Here is a 20,809-nt window from a genome sequence, read left to right as displayed (position 1 = left end):
TCTTACGGGTAAAATTAAATACTCCCAACAATGAAAGAGGAGCATGTTTCTTAAGGGTAAAATTAGACTCTCAACAATGAACGAGGAATATGTTTCTTATGGGAAAATTAAATACTCTCAACAACGAAAAGAGCATGTTTCTTATGAGTAAAATTAAATACTCTCAACAATGAAAGAAACAAAACATCAAAGAACCGCACAGACTATTCTCTTAATTATTTATTCAAGTCGTGTTTGGATGAAATTTGAATATTTATCTTCGGATTTGTTTTAATTATTTTGAATATTCTTGTTCCCTATCGAATACATTGGAAAAACAGAGGGTACGTGGTGCCATCTATTGATAACAATCGAGCCTTTATATTTACCTTAATTCGTTAACGAAATGATATATAAAAGGGTGTATGCAGTTTCGCTGCCGCCAACTATTCAACTTTTCAACAATCACTTTGTGAACCTTGGTATGTGTATATAGAATGTGCGAAAGAAAATAAGCATAGTGTAAAAAAGAAAAAAATAATAATAAGCAGCATGCAAATATGTTATAGATATAGAAGAATTTGCACCATAACGTATGAAAAAAATTCAAACTCCAACAAAAGATAATTAAAATTAATCTTTATTTGTCTAAGCGGTGTACACAAAAAAGTCACTAAACAAAATTATAGAAAAAAAATATTTATGAATTAATAAAAAAGGTCTTGAAATTATAAAAGAATTTTTAAAACAAAGGCATCAATTCAGCATTACTTCCAATCTATTATTGCATTGTAGCTGCTATAATCTATTTATGTCCCTCCTAACTTTCACAGGGAAGGATACAATTCGTCCTCATTGCTTTTGGACTCAGTGATTATGATGTCTTAGTAGGGGTGACACTAGCGCACTATTCAACATCTTCCGATCATTTATAGCGCCCATATAAACTCTGAAAGAAAGCATTAACTTCATTATTAGGATCAAACAAAACACGCACACAACAACAGATAAATATGTCTGCTCCTATGCTAAGATCATTAAAATACCTATAAACTATAATACGCAATGGGACGTGCAGGGAGTACAAAAGCTACACAAATGGGAGTATGTACTAAAAGCATCTTCTGTATGATTTATCTTTCTAATTGCATTCAATTTTAAGATTCAAAAGGACATATTTTACGCCTAGCTTATAATAATGACAAGGGCCAAGCTGTTAAGTATTATAACTTCCAGTTTCTCATTTATTTTTTCGATCAAAATATCCAATATATTTCAATCAAAACAATTTTTGTAGGCCTTATATCTGGAAAACTACATATGTATAGTGTAACCAAACCCAAACTATCAGTTAACTCAGTATGATATGCTTATTCCGTAGAAAATACAAAAACACGATTTAGGACCTGTTCAAAAATTATATGGCCCCTGATTCAAAATTATTAGCCCACAAAAATTTTCTTGTAGCCAAACCCAACCTATCAATTAACTCAGTATGATGTGCTTATTCCGTAGAAAATACGAAACTTGATTTACGGGCCGTTCAAAAATTTTGTAACCTCCTGATTCAAAAACTAATTATTGGCCAAGATCGCAATCTTTTAATCCATTTTTTGGTTTCCTAAAATTCTTGTTGTTTCTTTAATAGCAGTGACGCCAAGTTTAGTGCTGCAAATGGTTCCTGTAATTCCAAGCAAAGTACTTATACAAATTATTATTTAACTCAATTGTTATTACAATCCACTCTAAAATAGTTCGTCGTGGCGTGACTAATTCGAAACTGCTTCCATTAGCAAGCTTTTTTTTTTAAAAAAAAATATATATATATATATATATATAATTTTGAAAAGTAAATCATAAGTATATTTGTATTTTGCCAACACTTACAGATAAAATTTTCGAAATATGACGTTTTCATAGAAAACATTCCCGAAGTTCAAAATTCGTTACATAACTGCTCAAGAAATTAAATCATGAACTTAAAAATCCAGAAGGAAAATGTCACTGTAGGATGAATAAAGGACCTTTCACGCTTAAGTCATTAAATTAACCAATTATTTCGCGAGAATTTCTCATGCATCACAATACATAATCAGCTCTGCGGATTCACGTACGAATTACTTATGTTTTTTTATACAAAAAAAAAAAGCTCGTAAATTGTAATATTTTCCCCCGTATCTCCCAATGTATTCTTCCACCACAGCTATTACATTCTCGACTGTATAATTCATTCCCACTTTTCTAACCAGTCTCTACATATTTTTAAAAATTACTTACAATATTTTCTCCATTTCTCTCCATTCTTTTTTTTTTTTCCGTTTCTAAGTTCTTTTCTGTTTCACCCATTTATTATAATTTTCTCCATTGCTTATCGTGCCTACATGTCAGGGATTTTTTTTTTTTTTCATGGGTTTCTCGCAGTGTATGTTTCTGCTCCGTATAACAAAACCCCTTCCTCTGCCCTGAGTCTTTAACAAATGCTTTACTCAACATCCCACACAATACGCTTTCCCTCTTACCAAGTAGGTCTACTTGTTTTTGCTTTTTTCCATCTTTATTTTCATGTCTAACTCACATTTCTTATTCTCAGGCTGATATCAGATTCTAATATTTTAAATGAATCAGTTCGCTTAGCCAAATCACTTTTGATTTTTTTTTTTTTTTTTTTTTTTTTTTTTTTTTTTTTTTTTTACAAAAATATTTTACAAATGATAGCAAATCTACGCAGAAACACCAAAATACTACTATATCTTTTGAACTATGCAATATTTAATTACGGACACATCCCGATTTCTGCAACACATATTATTTTCCTCCCTTTTAATACCAGAGATACAACGCGGTTTTACACCAATAGTGTGTTTAGGAAACCAGCTTTCGTAACATTTCTTACTGTTTTAAACAACTTTTACCGCTGTTCTGAAGCATAACTTCTAAGTTGAAAAACAAAACTTTTAACGATAGGCAATAGCACAAAATATGTTGTTTCTTCGTTGAGCCCTTTACAGCACATGGGTAATATGAGACGTAAAGGCGGAGTCCTGACCATCACAATGCATTCACTCAATGTTCCCCTATCGGGAATTGAACCCGGGATAAGATGCCCAAAAGACGCGTGGCCTAGCCATTACACCATCGAGGAGAGTTGAAAATATGTTGTTTGAACCTGAAATCATATCACTTCATAAAACCCTCGATCATTGTAGCATATCACAACTATGACCTTGGAATTATCAGTATTATTTACGTACGATTACCACCTTTAAATGCGTAACAAAGATGCTTAAGTTATTTGCTGTTAATTTCGAATTATATAAATCCCTATTTACTTATCAATCTACCTTGGAAGCTCAATATATATGTCATATTCTTTCGCTGATCATTTTGATTCCCTTGAGGGTAACGCATTTTTTACACCTTTTAGTACAAACCCCAGCAACCTGAATTTACCGAATTTAACTTTGCACGTCCCGCACTCTTATTCACGAGATGAAAAGCTGAAGAACAATGTCATCCTGGTTTTGATTCCAGCTACTATCTCAGTATGCATCTAAATTGAAGGTCAGAAAGCAGGCAGTTTTTATCGGTGTGATCAATATCATGATTATCCTATTACTGGTCGAGCACTGAGCTGTTATCATTTTATCACGATAGGTATTCTGCCATTATTGACCGGTCATTTGCTGTAACTAAGAAGCTTCCATGTTTCACGGTCTTCCCCTAATCTCTTCGTCTTCACGTACGATTTTTCCTGTTTTGATATCGTCCATTAATGTAGTCTTCTTCTCCCCTTCCCTCTCTTTCCTGCCACCATACCCTCTAGCACGTCCCACATGATACAGCTCCTAATCAGCCAATGTCCCAACCAGTTTCTCGTCCTCTTCCTAATAATATCTAAAATTGTTCTTTTCTCCCCCACTATTTCTAACACCCTCTCATTCATTTCCCGCTGAACCCAGCTAATCCTCTCCGTTCTTCTTCACACCCATATTTCGAAAATTTCCTGTCGTTTTTCATCACTTTTGCGTAATGTCCATGTTTCTTATCCATACAGTACAATACTCCACACGAAGCATTTTATTGGTCTTTTCCTCAACTCTTTAACATTTAATGCTTCCTATTTCACCCAGTTCTGTTACCAGATCTTAATGATGATATTCTTCGCATACGTCAAATATAAATGACTTTGCAAATATATAATGATACCAGCGTTTTCCGAAGCCATTTTTTTCTCTCTCTTTTAATTTGCAGTGAAATTAATTACTGTGTTAGCTTAGAACAGTTTGCAAGAGTATTTATTTCAAAAGAGACAATAAAAAAAAAAAAAAGGCATAACAAAAGAACATTGCAACTACGCGACACCAATTAATTAGTGTGGCATGCTAATGTGTCAATAAAATTAACAATGCGTATATTAGTAAATGTTAAAATTAAATAAAACCCAGCATGCAAACACAAACAACAGTGATTTGTTAATAATAATAAAAAAATGCTCATACGTGAAAATAATGATAATAAAGACAAACGCTCGGTGCACCAACTTGTGTTACTACATGCATTTTGATGTAACTGTGCAGAATATGTGAATGTAATGTAAAAGAGGAAAAAATATAAAGCGTATGGGAAATACATTATTTATAGTACGAAGCTTGTTTCTACTTTGTTGGTGAACTGATAACATTTAAATCATTATATTCATTTAATTATAATGTAGGGAACCCTTTCAGCAATCACAATTCATCTACAGGCATATTTGCAAATTAAGACCTTTTTCTTATTCATTTCACAAATATCTGCGGACACAAAACAGAGCATAATAATAATAATAATAATAATAATAATAATAATAATAATAATAATAATAATAATAATAATAATAATAATAATAATAATAACAGCAAACTTATATGGACAAGCCATCATTATGTAAATTCAGTTTTAGACGAAATTCACAATAATGCAGGGAACTTGTAAATAGGTTATAGAAAGTAACGTCAACTTGTAAGAAACAAAAATAATTCTGTAATATATCACTGAATAAAGTAAATCTTCAAGTTTACTAACGTGTAGTCTGTTACAGTATTGCCAACAGATGCCTTCAGAAAGTAGCTATGTACAGGGTGTTTCAAAACAGCACTGACAACGTTTGGGAAGTGATCCCTGACACCAAGATAACACAAAAAAATCTAGATCAACCTGGATGCAGAAATCCATAATTTCGAAGTTACAGGCTGCCGAAAACATGAAAAAAAAATGAACTTTAAGGAACCACAGTTCCAATACTACGGGACCTACCGTAGCCGAGTCAGGACTTCACTTAGGAACTAGTATGTGCCCTATCCAAAGATATATGTTTCAGAATCCTGCGGTACTCACAGAACAAACTTTTATGGAGGGAGTTTGGCTACGGGCATATAATTTGAAGTGCACACCAACTATTTTTTACAAAATTGTTGTGGAAGTACGGCAGGATTCTGAAACATGTATTTTTGGATAGAACACATACTAGTTCCTAAGTGAAGTCCTGACTCGGCTACGGTAGGTTACATTAGTATTGGAACTGTGGATCTTTAAAGTTCATTTTTTCCCCCACGTTTTCGGCAGCCTATAACTCCGAAATGACGGATTTCTGCACCCAGTTGATGTAGACTTTTTGTCTTATCTTGGTGTCAGGAATCACCTCCCAAACGTTGTCGGTATTGTTTTGAAACACCCTGTATAATGCACAAAATCTATCTAAAAATGGCTCCTGTTGCCTAAAATTAAAGCTAATAAAATTCATCAATAAAGTAAGCAAAACGTTAACTAAATCTAGTGTATTAACTTGAAATATTCTTCCTGGTATGTCAAATCAAACACTGTCATTATTCACACTTAAAACATTTATAATACGGTTTGCTTTCTCATTGAGAAGAAGTATTAAAAACCTATTCAATCCGTTTTCTTCGTCTCCACTATGACAACACGCTGTTCCGTCGTGAAGCACTTCATTTCTACCCGTACAGAAAACAGATGACGATAATGCATTATTCGCCGCACTATGACTACTACCCACAAAGACAAGAAATGAAATTCTTGTAACGTCCAGTGCTGTCAACATTTTAGAACTGGAATGACGGGCATTTCAAAAGTTGCGTTCTTTATGCGACAGACACCCTTTAGTTCGAAAAACTGTTTGTAAAACCATTAGAGTAATGTTCTCCGACAAAAATGATTTAGTCAACAGATCATAGTGTTGATAATAAGTGTCCTGAAAATGCAGTTATTAGTCTTACTGCAACGAAGTTATCATTTAAAATATACGTACAAATAGATCTCTAACGTTTCGATACTAAAGACATCTTTTATATAGGAAGTTATGCAGAGCAAGTGTATCTATCTACACACGTAACTTTTATTGAGACCGTTAACATTCAAATGAGAGAAGATTTAAGAGTCTTCATCCCGGCGAAATTAAAATACCTCTAATTTAACAATAATTATGTGATATCTTCAAATAGATAAAAGATAATCGAAATGTGGAACAAGAGCGCCCTAGACAATATTATTTTACATGAGATACCGTTATCACGACTCACTTATCTGCTTTCGATTTCGAGCTATTCTGAAAATCGGCATTTATTTTCGCGTTTCTAAACAGCTGAAAACGGAAAGCCACTAGGTGATTTGTGATAACGGTACCTCACGCAAAATAATATTGTCTAGGGCGCTCTTGTTTCACATTTCAATTATCTTTTATTTATTTGAAGATATCACATAATTACTATAAAAATTACTATAAAATTAGCGCTATTTTAATTTCGCCGGGATGAAGACTCTTAAGCGGATTCAAGCTATACCAAAGTTACCTATTTCAAATATATTGACACGATATGAAGAATAAGTTCTGTAAATAACTAACTTTTAGTACCGCTAAACTAACAATAAATTCAAAATGACTGTTTAAGGCTTTAATTGTCTCAACTGAACCAATTCTATTATCAATACTAGGTTCTAATGGAATATCTGAAGCTCACAATAAAGTGTTACCCGAACGGAGCGAGATGTAAGCGACATTCTATACCGAACCGAATATGGGTTTGTTTATGCTATGTTTTTCTCATCTGTCAGTTTGAATTTGGGCAACCCGTACAACGCATACGACAAGATGTACACTCATGTCCAAAATTATTGTTGCATGTCTATAAATATTTTGTTGTAGGAATATAATTTGATAACGAATTCTACCGGTATTTCTTACAATGTTAGTATGTGTATAATCGGCAAAGAGATGTATGTGGCAAATTTCATGTCAAAAGAGCAATAAATAAGAACAATAAAACGAAAATAAAACTTTCTTGTCCATTTAGCAACATTTTGATTTACCCATTATAATTTTCGTATTTATAATTATTTTCCTATGAAATTTACCACAAATATACATTTCCCGATTATACACATAGTATCAGTATTAATAGTACCCTGCAAAATCATTATGATTATATTCTTACAAGAAAACAGTTATAGACATGCGACAATCATTTTGGGCATGAGTGTACAATTTTCAGAAACTTGATAAGGTGGTCAGGCAACCAACACGACTCAGTGGTATGTTGGGTTGCATAAATCATACTGGCTGGAGATATCAGTGAAATGCCACTTCGAAAACCAACAAAGACAACCAGCCTCGGACTGCATAAAGGTCTCAGAAGTACTGAATGTTGTAAAAATACTTTATACACACACACAAAAAAAGTACTTTATACACAATCATAGATCAAAAAGCTATTCCCCCCCCCAAAAAAAAAAAAAAACATGGGAAAAGACCTCCATACTGCAAAAAAAGCTTTTTTCCGCATCTCTACAGATACCACATATACAACAACTAAGCACCTACCGGAACATTTTGCATAATGCAGTTAATTTGATTCCGAGAAAGGACCCCACTATACAAAACCGCGTTGTTCGGGGGTCTATTTACAACGGGTTTTATAAAGTGAATTCGTTCATCACCGAAATTTTTAAGACATTAAACAAGTTATATTTGTTAGAAACTTAACCATAAAGAAAGCCTTTTAGACTTATTGAAGTTATACTAATCAGACAAAAGTATTTCTTCAATTGAAGACTTGAATTGAAAAACGTCCAAAGTTTACCCGAGATTATTTTTTTCAAGAGAGACTAAAAAACATTGTAATATTGAATGTTTCTGTTGTCCCTGTTCCGTCCAAGTTTCAATAGCGTGAAACAGATATACCAACATGGAACATACGTATATAAGCTATATCTGTGGACTTGGGATGTTTTTCAATTCAGGTCCTCAATATGAAATATACATGATGGCCCAAATGTAGGTAAACAGTCACGTACTGATCCGCTCACTGTATTTCATATAATTTCTTATTGTCATCAAATAGATAGACCTAGCTTTTTTCATTACTTGTTCTTAATATCTTTTTACCTATACCTTAAGCCCGGAACAGCCGAAGAAAATATACCCACAAGCTAGTATGTTGTACTTGATCAATGCAGGGGTGTATACCTACTTTTGGGCCACCCTGTATCGTGTCTTTAAATACCGTTACATGTTTAAAGTGTGAATAAATGATTTTTCAAAGCGTGAATAATTTTAATTCGATACCGGTACATTTTAATATACTAAAGAAAAACCTGAAACTCTACTGTTATATCGGAGAGTCTCTGCCCAATTCCCCCAAGCAAAACCTGCAATGACGCCCCTGTGTTGTGTCCTAATGTTACAAACGCAACAAATGTACCGAAGTCAAACGTATGCAAAAGTATCGAAATCAAACATTAGTACGGTATATTAAAGTATTGCTTCACCGACTTCAAAAGGAGAGTGAAAGAAAATAAAATGAAACGGGTCCCACAGTTATGCCGGTTAGGCTAAAGGAGACGGTGATAATGAGAAATGAGTGAAATGGTGGAATGAAGAAAGTGGGATGAAACGGGAGAACCCTGAGAAAACCCACGAGCACGGTGTTTGTCCACCACAAAGTCCACACGGCGCGAGCTGGGATCGAACCAGGGACCCTAAGCACCGGAGGTGAACGCTCTGCCACTGAGCCACCGCGCCCCCCAAGGCGAGTGAAAGAGTCGAATAACGTTATTAAATCGTTGTTTGAGACTAATGTCAAATAACGCAATATGGCCGAATAAACTTTGTCAATAAAGTTTTAAATTACAGTGATGTGATTTTCCTGAATGAATAAATATCTTAACACTTTCAATCCTAGGGGTATTTCAATTGACAACGTCTTGTGTCCTGGAGAAAATAAAAGATTTAAAAAAAAAACCATATTTTCCTAAGTTTTTACTCTAAGCGGTTGAATGCTTTAGAAATGAAAGGAACAAGTACCACTCTACTAGAAATGAAATGAAATCTTTAAGTTTTACGTCTCACGGTTATGCCGGTTAGGCTAAAGGACATGGTGATGATGACATGAGTGAAATGGTGGAATGAAGAAAGTGGGAGGAAACGGGAGAACCCCGAGAAAACCCACGAGCACGGTGTTTGTCCACCACAAAGTCCACATGGCGCGAGCTGGGATCGAACCAGGGACCCCAAGCAGCGGATGTGAACGCTCTACCACTGAGCCACTGCGCCCCCACCAATCTACTAGAAGATGCCGGTTTCCGTACAAGACATTCAGGAATGTGAATAATCATTGTAAACAATAACCTTATTCCTTGCAAAGTAATAATGGTTTAGTGTTGTGAATGATACACCTCCTTCAGTTCTCTTTCTACAATGACTGAAGCCTTTTGCGTGGGGGACCCGGGTTCGATTCCCGGGAGGAGCTCATGTTCGTATTTCACGTTAATCACTAGGTCCCGTCTGATATAGCCTCGCTGCTGAAAGGGACGTTAAACTCCAAATTAACTCAACAAGTCATTCTTGGATCAGGTTTGCCAGTAGATAAAGGACAAAGCACTTAAATTTACTTTCTCAAATAAAACAGGATACAACATTCATTTTTGCTTGTATTTTAGATTTTAAATGGTCGTGTCTTCTCTTACATTTTGGCTACAGAAACAAAGGGAAGAAAGCTTATCTAATGTACTAATTCTTGTATAAATCTTCCTTCCCTTAGGTCTCGGCTACAAACTAAGGGAAGAAAGCTTATCTAATGTACTAATTCTTGTATAAATCTTTCTTCCCTTAGGTATCGGCTACAAACTAAGGGAAGAAGGCTTACATAATGTACTACTTCTTGCATACAAATTTTTTAAAGTTACATCTCTTTTTGCAACGATAATATTTAATTTTTTTAAGGAATGTGACTCCCCTCAAACACTGCCACAAATCATTATGCAAGGCAATTGTGCAAGAGAATGCCATACTTAACAGAAAACGAACGGGGGGAGGAGGGAAGAAGTACAGTAACCAGCAAATGTAGGTATTCATAATAATTCTAATTTCTCAAAAACTTCGTATAAGAGGGCTGATTTAAAGCTAGAGAAATGAATACGAATATCCACTTATGAAAGATACAGGATGCATATTTATATTAGAAAAAAATATTCTTTCTTGCATTTTAGTCTTAAGAATCATAACAGCAAACTGTTTCAGGCCTTCTCTGGCTCCTTCTTCAATACATATTCTACCACCACATCGTTTACTAAAACATATATGGACGGAGCCTATCATACCGTAATGTTTTAATGAAGGGTGTAGTAAAATATGCATTGAAAAAGAGCCCAGGGAAGGCCTGAAACAATTTACTGTTATGAAGTCAGGAATGCATTTTTTTTCTTAATGTACACAAATAGTTATATTCATTTTGAAGCCAATTCTAAAAGTAAATATACCGGAAGCCATCCAGCTTTAATATCGACTGGCCACATTATCAAAAATTTTATTTTCAAACCTTGGTTTCTACACTTTGAGCTCTAAACATTTTCAGAAATCTAAGAAAAATATTATGCTTTTGTAATCCATATTTCCAAAACATTATTTCTTTAATTAAAAAAAAAAAACTGTCACTATTTAAGTTGAAATATTTGTTACTGCTGAAGAAATGTCTTCAAACTAATGTGCACTTTGCTTTTTATTAGTATCTCGAGCCTCTATATTTAATATTTCATGAAAAAGTATCCGAAGACTAGGAAAAACTGCTCCAAATGTGTGCATTTACTCAGATGATAGCTATTATCAAAATAAATATATAATTAAACACAATCCACTTCTGAATATAGCGTTACACAGTGGCCTATCGTACGCACAAATTCACCAAGGAGAGGGGAGGAAAATGAAATGAAATTTTTCAGTTTTTCGTCCCACATTTATGCCAGATAAGCTAAAGGGGACGATGACGATGGGAATGAATGAAATGGTGGAATGAAGAAAGTGGGAGAACCCCGAAAAAAACATGCTCACGGTGTTTGTCCACACAAAGCTCATTTGGCGCGAGCTGGGATCGAACCAAGGACCTCATGCACCAGACGTGAGCGCTCTACCACTAAGCCACTGCGCCCTCGAGTCTGATTTAAATCGATTTTTTAAAAAAAAAAATTAAATCAAATCTTTTTCCTCGTATAATACAAGTCGCGAACTGAAGAAAAAACCTTACGAATTAGTATTAAATGTTAATTATGCCATTTAAGTGAAAGTATTGGGGTTGAATTTCGAATTAATCCCCAATTGTTAACCTGTTTCCATCCCAAATAATGTGCCTTAAGCATTAAGGAAAAAGTACAGCAACAATTATCAACATGACACTTTTTTTCACAAAAGCCACTGATATGTGGCAGGAGCATATAAAAAAAAAAAAAAAAATTGGAACTAGCTTGCGGCACGAAATACATATAAAATACATAAATTTCGCCTAAAGTTATAAAATCTAAAAGTTTCGGAAAAGGGATCGGACACCTCTAAATACGCCCCTATTGCCTGTGAAAAAACAGACGCTCACACAAAATAATTTTCTTCTTAAATGTCCATGGTGATTTCCCCGTTGGAATAGTTTACAAATTACAAACCCTACCGTATGTTGCGAAGAGAAGTGAGCAGGATTTCCCAGTTACCCGTTCAAAACGGGATTTTCCCTAACCATCCTCTGCATGACATTCGTTTTCATGCTATGCTGTACATACATTTGAGTTTCATTGTATTATGATTATTATTTTTCATAATCGAAATAACAGAACAGAAACGAGATTTTACTTATTTTTACTTTAAATTAATTTATATCGATATTTGATTTAAATCAATCCATCCTGATTCCGAGAAAACCCACCGACAAACTCATATGGTCAGTAATCGAACTAAAGACCCATGAACGCTCTACCAGTGAGCCATCGTGCACCCTAAAAGAAACCTGCTTAGAGTACGTATAATATGTTGGATAATCTGATTACTGATTCGATTCTATTTTAAATGGAAGTTCAATCTGGTATAACCTGCCGTTACACGAGACGTAGTAAAGTGAAAATCGTTACATAGAAAGAAACAACACAACAATTACAAAATCCACGGACAAAGGTTTTTGAAGCTACCGCCTTGTTTTAAAACTAAAAATATAGGGTTATTACAAATTATTCATCAGGTTTTAAAGTTTTTTAACTTCAAATATTTAATGCCCACCTATTTGTACTAATAACCAATCGAAAGAGCATATTTTAAAAATTTTGTTTATGTCATTGTAGGTTCCGTTGTGACTCACCAGGTGGCAGGGTGATAACAGTTTGCAAAATGGCGAATAATCAAGAGAAAGCATTTTGTGTGATGGAGTATGTGAAGACAGAATCCGTCACCACCGTGCGCTCCGAAGACAGTACAATATACAACCACCAACCCATCAAAGCATTTTGCGATGATATCGACATTTTAAGAACACAGGCTGCCTCTGTAAAGGAAAAAGCTCCGGTGAACACCTGTCTCGGAGGAAACAGAGGAGAGCTCGAACGTGTATGGGCTGAGCTTGACTACCGGATAGATGTATGTCGTGTAATATGTGAAGTGAACATAGAACATTTGTAATGATGTGTAAGAAACTTGAAAATGTGCTTTTTCAAATGACGTATCAATCATTATTTTGTATGTAATACTTTGTGAAATACATTCATACAAAACCCAATTAATCATTTGTAATCACCCTGTATATAGCAGAAATTTCTTATTCATAACACTACGGAGGTTACTAATCTTTCTAAGACACAATTATTATATTTGTCTTCATATATCAATTACAATGTGGTAACTAATCTACCTGATATTATTGTAATAGTACCCACAACCAATCTTAATAAGCAATAACAGTATATACAGGGGTTGGACAAAAAAATCTAAAACTTTTGCAAAAGTGTGAAAATCAGACCTAGTATGTTGTGGGACCACCTTTTGCGTCCAAAACAGCTTGGATCCGACGTGGAATGAACGTATACAGCTCCTGAATCGTGGTGTGTGGAATTTTGTACCATTGTTCCTCCAAAACATAATCCAGTTCCTTAAGGGATGCTGGTGGAGGGTAATGAAACCGAACACGCCTTTCTAACTCAAACCACAATGGCTCAATGATGTTCAGATCTGGTGATTATGAGACCCCGGGGAGATGTGATAGCTCCTGGTCATGCTCCTTAAACTATGATTTCACAGTTTTTGCAGCGTGACAGGGTGCCAAATCATCTTGGTAGATGCCATCAACATCAGGAAACAATATTTGGGCCATGGGTAGAACCTGGTCCCCCAAAATGGCCTCATACGCCTTAGCATTCATCATTCCATGCAGGTCTATGATGGGACCTGCAGAAAACCACGATATCACTGCCCATACTGTAACAGGACCACCCCATGCTTTACAGTTGGGAGCAGACAATCTGTATTATAGGCCTGCAACGGTGTTCTCTATACGTAAACACGACCGGTTGTTGGAAACAAGGTGAAGGTCGATTCATCGACCACATTACGTGTTTCCACTGCACATGAGTCTACGCCTTGTGGTCCTTGCACCACTGGATACACCTCTTCGCATTTACTGCTGTGACAAGGGGTTTGGCGATAGCGGCCCTGCCATGAATTTTCATTTTATGAAGTTTCCGTCGCATTGTTTTCGATGAAACCGGTTGAGTTCAGACGTAATTTTCATTGCAGTGATCTTCTTTTTAGCTGCTACAATCCGTTTTAATGCCCTCCGGTCTCTATCTGACAGGATTGCCTTTCGACCACTGTTGTGCTTTGCAGACGTCGTTTGCCCATGAATTGTGTATGCCCTCGTGACATTGAACACAGTGCCTTTCGATACCCCTACAATGTTCGCCACTGTTGCCACTGAAGCTCCAACCAGACGGGCACCAATGATCATGCCTCTTTGCAAGTCTGTCAGGTCGCCCTTTTTACCGCACCACTTTCACACCACGACAGTCACAGATGATCAGTGGAGGGCCAAACTTACATGTCCTGTATTTAGTGTCAACACACTAAATAATTAAAATAAAAATTCCAGTTTCATGCCCCCGTAGGCTAAATCAGACGGATGATTAATGAATGATGAATGATTTTTGAAAGAACTGGTGAAATGATATGTGACACGAAACGGGAAAACACTGGGAAAAACCTAGGGGCACGATGTTGTCTACCACGACCAGGAGGAACATACCAGAGACCCCTTGCAGTGTTGATATGTGAGATTTGTATTATTTTTATTATTTAGTTTTTTGCTTTTTATTATCACTTCAGCTTTAATCCTGACACGGTCTTGATTGGCGGCGGATTGTTATCTTAGAGACGAAGTACTGATGACTAGTAATCCTTTTCTAGTCTCCTGTAACGATTTTGTTGAACACCCTCCGTTTCGGTGGTGTTAAACTTGAAATGAATACTGAGTATATTGAAGTCAGAATGATGACAATGTACATACATCTTATGTTGCTTAATTTTTTGAGTACCACTCCACTGAATTGTTTTCTTTTTAAAATTACTCAATATTTTATAATATCAGGATCTTTGCTGAGGTTGATAATCTAATAATTTGTACACGTGACGTATAGCCACGTGCTGTAATAAAACTACTTTGAGTCCGGGTTTTAGAAGTTTTAGAACAAATTTCGGAATTTCGAAACAAAGAACTATGTCTATGCCAGCTTTTTGTAATGAGTTCTAATTATGCAAAAGAAGTTGTCGCATAAGACGAATTCACAGACATGATTTGTATAACAGAGTTTACACCATGATCCAGTTTTTCACATTCAATTCTTTAAAAGTAAATTTAGATTTCTATTTTCTGATGTTTTATAAATTTATACTATGAAATTAAAAATAGATTTAACTCAAAATTTAAGATTAGAACTACTACAGCAGCAGCAGAGGTGAATGCTGTACCGCTGAGCTCTCCAAGGTATTAAAGAAACTTATCCACTGTGCATCTACCTCTATATTTCTCTGCCAATTTCCACAATGAGTAAAACAATTTGAATATAAAGCTGTCTTTTGTAGTCTTTAAGGATCATATTATTTAAGTTCCACCCAACTAAACTACCACTATAATTTTTTAAGCTCTGCTAAGAACCAAACGACAAGGACTCTAGAAAAGGTATTTATGTTAAATCCATAATGACCAATTCATCTGGACGTATTCGAGGCACGTCATTCTTATATATAGGTATCGATTTTAGCCAGTAAGTAACACATTCAAAGTCTATACAGTACACTTTTGCTAATCTGGACTTCAGGACGGTTTTATTTTCTTTCTTTTACATTGTCGTTATCACTAAGAGTGGGAAAGGTTGCGTCACAAAATGTGTTTTAACAAAGATCTCCACTAAAACAAAGAAAAATCAGTGATATAAAAAAAAAAAAAAAAAAAAAAAATTAAGGTCGGTGTACCTCTGTGCAAAAAATGATAGGATTAACACAAAGACAGTGAGTGTATTATGTATATAAGAAACTGTCTTCAAGATAAAGTAACACATTGGATAGTTAAGCTTCATCAAGGATTATCGTCAGGGTTCGTAAAGTTCTTTTAAATAACCAAAAAAATCTGCTCTTTTTGATTTAATAGATTAATTTTATTTAATTACATATGGATAGGAATAAGTTTGCTTGGCTTGTTTATTTATTATCGACATCTATGCCTCTAAATCCGTCAAGTATGAGGGTGGCGTCCCTTGGCGAGCACACTATTCGGGGAAGGGGGAAGAAAGGAAACGGTCTGGGACCTCTGTACTATCCCAACATTTGCCCGGTTGAGTGAAAAAAAAAAAAACAGTAAAAAACTTCACTCAGGATGGCTGGTCTAAAAAAGCTTTCCGACCGAGTATCGCCAGCGGGAATTGAACTCCGAACCGTTCACATCAAAGAAAGTTTTTGGTCTTCACGTCCTTATGCAATAACAGAGTTAAAAATGACTGAACCTACTACCACTTTAATGCTCACAGTGGGACCCGAACCACTTCTCGGTTAGCTCTCGAGAGAAGTTATCCTCTATCTGGAAACGAACGAGGCACTCCTTGATTTACAAAGGCGATAATCTACTACGGAGCACGCCTGATAGAAATACATTGGATACATTGCATACTTGAGAATATTTTAAGAGTCATTTCAAAAGGGAAAGAAGTAAACAACTGCAGAAGCGAAATTACTGCACAAAATTATACAAATTATAAAATAAATGGGGAATTTCAAAAGACTACAGAGTACAGAAGATCTAATTTAGTATAAGTTATTTCACTAAGTCAGAAATACAGCGACTTCTATACATCAACAATACAGATACGAATCATTTGAGTTCACTCCGGAATTGAATAATTCATAAATATACAGAATATGTAGAAAATACTTTTGATTTAGAATAATAATTCACTTATATTAAAGTTTCCTGGATTTGTAACGCACAGGTAACAGAAAAGATCCTCTAGGTTGTTTGAAATAAGAGGAAATTTCACCATGAAGTTCACACAATTTGTGGCATTTTTGGTTTTAAATTTATTTACTTTTTTTTTTGTTTGTTTGTTTTAAACCGAAAAAAAAAAAAAAAAGATTTAAACCGCCTTGGTTTAAACCAGTCAATTTTGACTCTTCAGAAAGCTGGGACTTTCGCTCATTCGCTACACCTCTGTGCATGAAATAGTAGGATTAACAAACGGTGTGTATTATATGTAAAAGAAATAGTTTTTAGAACTGAGCAAAAGATTATCATCCTGTGAGACATCCAAAAACCATTAAATTAAAAAGCGAAATACTGAAGTACACCTAACCTCAGGGTTGCTGAGTATTAAGGCAAAATGTACTAAATTATTTGACGTCTTCTATTGAAATATTCCAAGATTTTTTTTTTTTCTTCTTAATGTTAATTTAAAATCTCAGATAAGGAATGGAATTCAACACTTCACTCACACTTCCCATGAGAATTGTAGCGTCTTCAACAGGTTAAAGGGAAACATACTGTCGAAAAGAACATTTTGAAGCAATGTTAGAAAATCATATAATTTTCCGCCCTATTGATTGATGTTTTCTGGAACTAGTACCAATCTGAATTCAATCTGTCTTTAATGTACATATCGTTCGGTACGAAAGAAATCACATTTACTAAACTGACAGCACTGAGTCCATCCATCTTTGCACTCAAACTTATTCACCAAATCGCACACTGAATGGTAACTAGTTTTGTATTGAATATACACATTAAAAGTAATATGTATTGAATTTGATAATCTATTATTTAAGAAAAAATGTACGATCGTGTTAAAAAAAAAAGAGTAACTGTTTAGTATTGGGGGGGGTCAAAAGTGGCAAAAAACAGGATGATTTATGGGAGAAATGAGTTGATAGTGGTGTATAAGTAGTCAAGAAAGTATCTACACAATTTTTTGAAGGCAGTAGGGGACCTGTAAAAATCTTAAAAGGTAAGTGGAAGTGATTGCCCATTTGATGTCGAGAACAGAGCCCAACGAATCCCTGCGGGGCTTTTAACCCGTTCCTACTACTACTTATACTATGGATCCTAATTTAACGTATGAAACCATAAAGCGATCGAATCGGAATAGAATATCGAAAAAAAAAAAAAAAAAAAAAAAGTGAAAAAGCTGCCCCCTCCCCCAAACAAAAGAGAGAGGGAAAAAAAAAACTTCAACTTTTGAAATCAGCTTCATTCCCACAAGTAAGCAGTTAGCTTTTAAGACAGATTTCGGTAAAAAGGTTTTTGAAAAGGACCAAAACATGCCTACGGATGCTTCAAGGACAACGGCTGAGTACTTCTGAGAGAAATGTGCGTATCACTACTTTTTTTCAAAAGGACTGTGCAATTTGATTGACACGAGAATTACAGGAATACAAAAATTATTACGAATGATCAGTTATTTACACATACTTAAGAAATCTATTAAAATCCATTGCCAGTATTAAAAATTAAGACCCTATATAGTGTTTAACAATCCACGAACTTAAGTTGCAAAGAAGAGTATATATATATATATATTTCGTGTACTTCCTTCAAATTGTGTTTGTCATTACAGGTTAACTTATATCTTCTATATATTTTCAAGAAAAATTGTTAAAACACATCACAAATAAATGTAGTTACTTGTAGTGCGAAAAAGGTCAGCGATCGCCTACTATTTAAAGCTGATATCCCATAAACAACAGCGCCATCTTCTAATGTGTGACGTCAACTAGCAAAAATGTAAATTAAACCCGATTTTGCTTTCAATACGGTGAACGAATTGGATTACGAAGTACAAATAAAACAAAGTCTGATTTGCACACCAAATCAGAGCCCAAAATCTTCAATCAAATACTTCCTATTGACTTATATCAAGTACTCAGCTGCTAAAAGCACACGTAGCAGCAAATTTGTAAAACGATAGAAAGCTACCTAAAAAATATAAAATTTCATCTTACAGTGCCTACAAGAAATCTGGGGTAATTCTTACAAAAACTCATAAGCAAATAGTAATTTTACTGGGCGGTTTGACAAAAAAAATTACTACAGGCATAAGTCTTTCCGTACTTGTTACACGAGAAAATGCATGTATCTCTGAATGCCTCGTATTTCAGTAAAACTATCATGGTTTCAGTACTATACAAAACTTTACAGTAAAACCTTTCCCTTCACCTGCCAATAACTTCAAGCTAGTTCTATTCTACACTGCAAATTTATTGACGCCAAATGATTTCGTCATGAGCTTTAAGAAGAATAGTAATTAGATCTTTATAGGGCACCGACATCTAATTCACATTAGAAAGGATTCCTCTTTTAACGGTGAAGTCACAAGATTTCTCCTCAGAGTAGGATGAGGTGACTTTCGGTATTCTAGAGGGTGTAAAGTAGTACTGTTAAAATATTGGTGTCTCACACTGAGCATGATCAGAGATATGATGCCGACGAAAGGGGAAATTTTCCCTATAGACGATCTCACTGAAATAATCACTGCCAGCCCTAGCTATCTATCAGCTACAAATAGCGGATAAGAACATACTATGAGAGGTATTGGTATTCACCTTGCTGAAGAGATATACATTTTGTAAAGACCACACCGTACGATACATCACGTAGTTAAAAATCTGGGGTAAATTTTACAATACAAGCTCCAGCTGCGCATCGATAAGTAGGACCGCCTTAAAAGGGTATAGCAGAGTCTGTAGAATAAAGTAGAAGTACCATAGAATAGGGTAGGACTAGGTTTGTTTAGCTAAGTTTGGACTTATTTCCTTAAAATTAATCGGGATTAACTTTACAATGCCCTATCCTGTTGGTATCCTTACGTAGAGACGAGAAATTACAGTCTATTAATTTTAACAAAATGGGTCCAAACTTCCCATACCCTACTATATCCTACCCTACACTACTCTACTATACCCTTTTACAGCATTCCTAGTTATCGACTCGCAGCTGGAGCGTGTATTGTACAGTTTACCCATTAATCGCGTATAATCTCTCGTGGCTGTGTACGGATACGAATTGGTACGGGCATTGTAAAGTTAATCCAAAATCTGATACTAGCTACCTATTAGTGTCTATTGTACGGTATGGCGATTCGAGTTTTAGCTGCACACTTTTATACTGTATTTTCGTATTATTAGGGTTATGTTTTAATGTGTATAACTTGAACATATCACTACCCGGATTTAATTTTATATCAACATGTGTCACGTCTTGGTTACACTGTCTAGCTCTTTCTACCGGTAATTAATTAATGAATGACAGTCCTCACGAATTATTTTTTACCTGACTTTTAAAGCTCCCTCATTAACATTCGAATTAATGAAACAGATTCCCCTCGCCTAAAGGCTCAGATTGAGAAAGAGTAAAACAATAACGTATCATGCCTAAACGTACCGGTATTACTATTCTCTCGTAATCCTTTTAAATAAATAAGAATCGGCAAATTTATGTATGATTAGTTAAGGTTTAGAAAAACAATACTTATTGGGGAAGATTGTTAAGGGATATATTATGCCTACAAAACAATAGTGTTGCAATTTTTCGCTTGGTTGTCCTTTTTTTGGCCAGTATTAATTACGATTTCGGTCTCAAAACGGTTCAAAACCAAGCTATTAGAGGAATTTTAAATGGTACGAAACACGGCATTCCTTCAAATAAAAGGACCGAGATTTCACAATGTGGACGGCCAAAACACAACAATTAACCAACACTTAAGTTCTAAGTAATTTGATCTTACCACCTTGCTTACGAACGGGCATTCTGATCACTTGCAGAAGAGCCTTCTGCAATGGTCTCTCGATCCGTGCACCTCTCACAGTCTCTCCGCCTCCTTTGGCTATGCGGCTTACGGAATTTAAACACCGGAACTCTGTACACTCGATATTCAACGCTTCCGTTAGTGCTCTAAACGAGTAAACGGACGTCAATTTGCACACGACTTGATAATTTCA

At 35.2% G+C, this 20,809-nt stretch overlaps 1 protein-coding gene and 1 long non-coding RNA gene across 4 annotated transcripts in view; one reads left to right on the top strand and one right to left on the bottom strand.

Annotated features, from left to right (window-relative positions):
• LOC145684275 (uncharacterized) overlaps positions 1–14,694 on the top strand; it is a 227,240-nt gene extending 212,546 nt beyond the window's left edge. For all 3 annotated transcript variants that reach the window (XM_081756419.1, XM_081756420.1, XM_081756421.1), the window contains one exon: positions 12,628–14,694. In XM_081756419.1, coding sequence (XP_081612545.1) covers positions 12,628–12,961 — 334 coding nt within the window. In that variant the 3' untranslated portion in view covers positions 12,962–14,694. The remainder of the gene's footprint in view (positions 1–12,627) is intronic.
• On the bottom strand, positions 602–20,734 carry LOC145684276 (uncharacterized). Its single transcript, XR_014131268.1, has 2 exons — positions 20,596–20,734; positions 602–928 (listed from the first exon to the last, which is right to left on the bottom strand). It is a non-coding gene; the product is annotated as an uncharacterized LOC145684276 (long non-coding RNA).
• Positions 20,735–20,809: the final 75 nt, after the last annotated feature.

Source organism: Thermobia domestica, chromosome 4 (genome assembly GCF_964235325.1).
Source record: "Thermobia domestica chromosome 4, izTheDome1.hap1.1, whole genome shotgun sequence".
Classification (NCBI taxonomy): domain Eukaryota; kingdom Metazoa; phylum Arthropoda; class Insecta; order Zygentoma; family Lepismatidae; genus Thermobia; species Thermobia domestica.
Note: the sequence above shows the minus strand (reverse complement) of the source record. Positions and strands in the feature narration are given on the sequence as shown.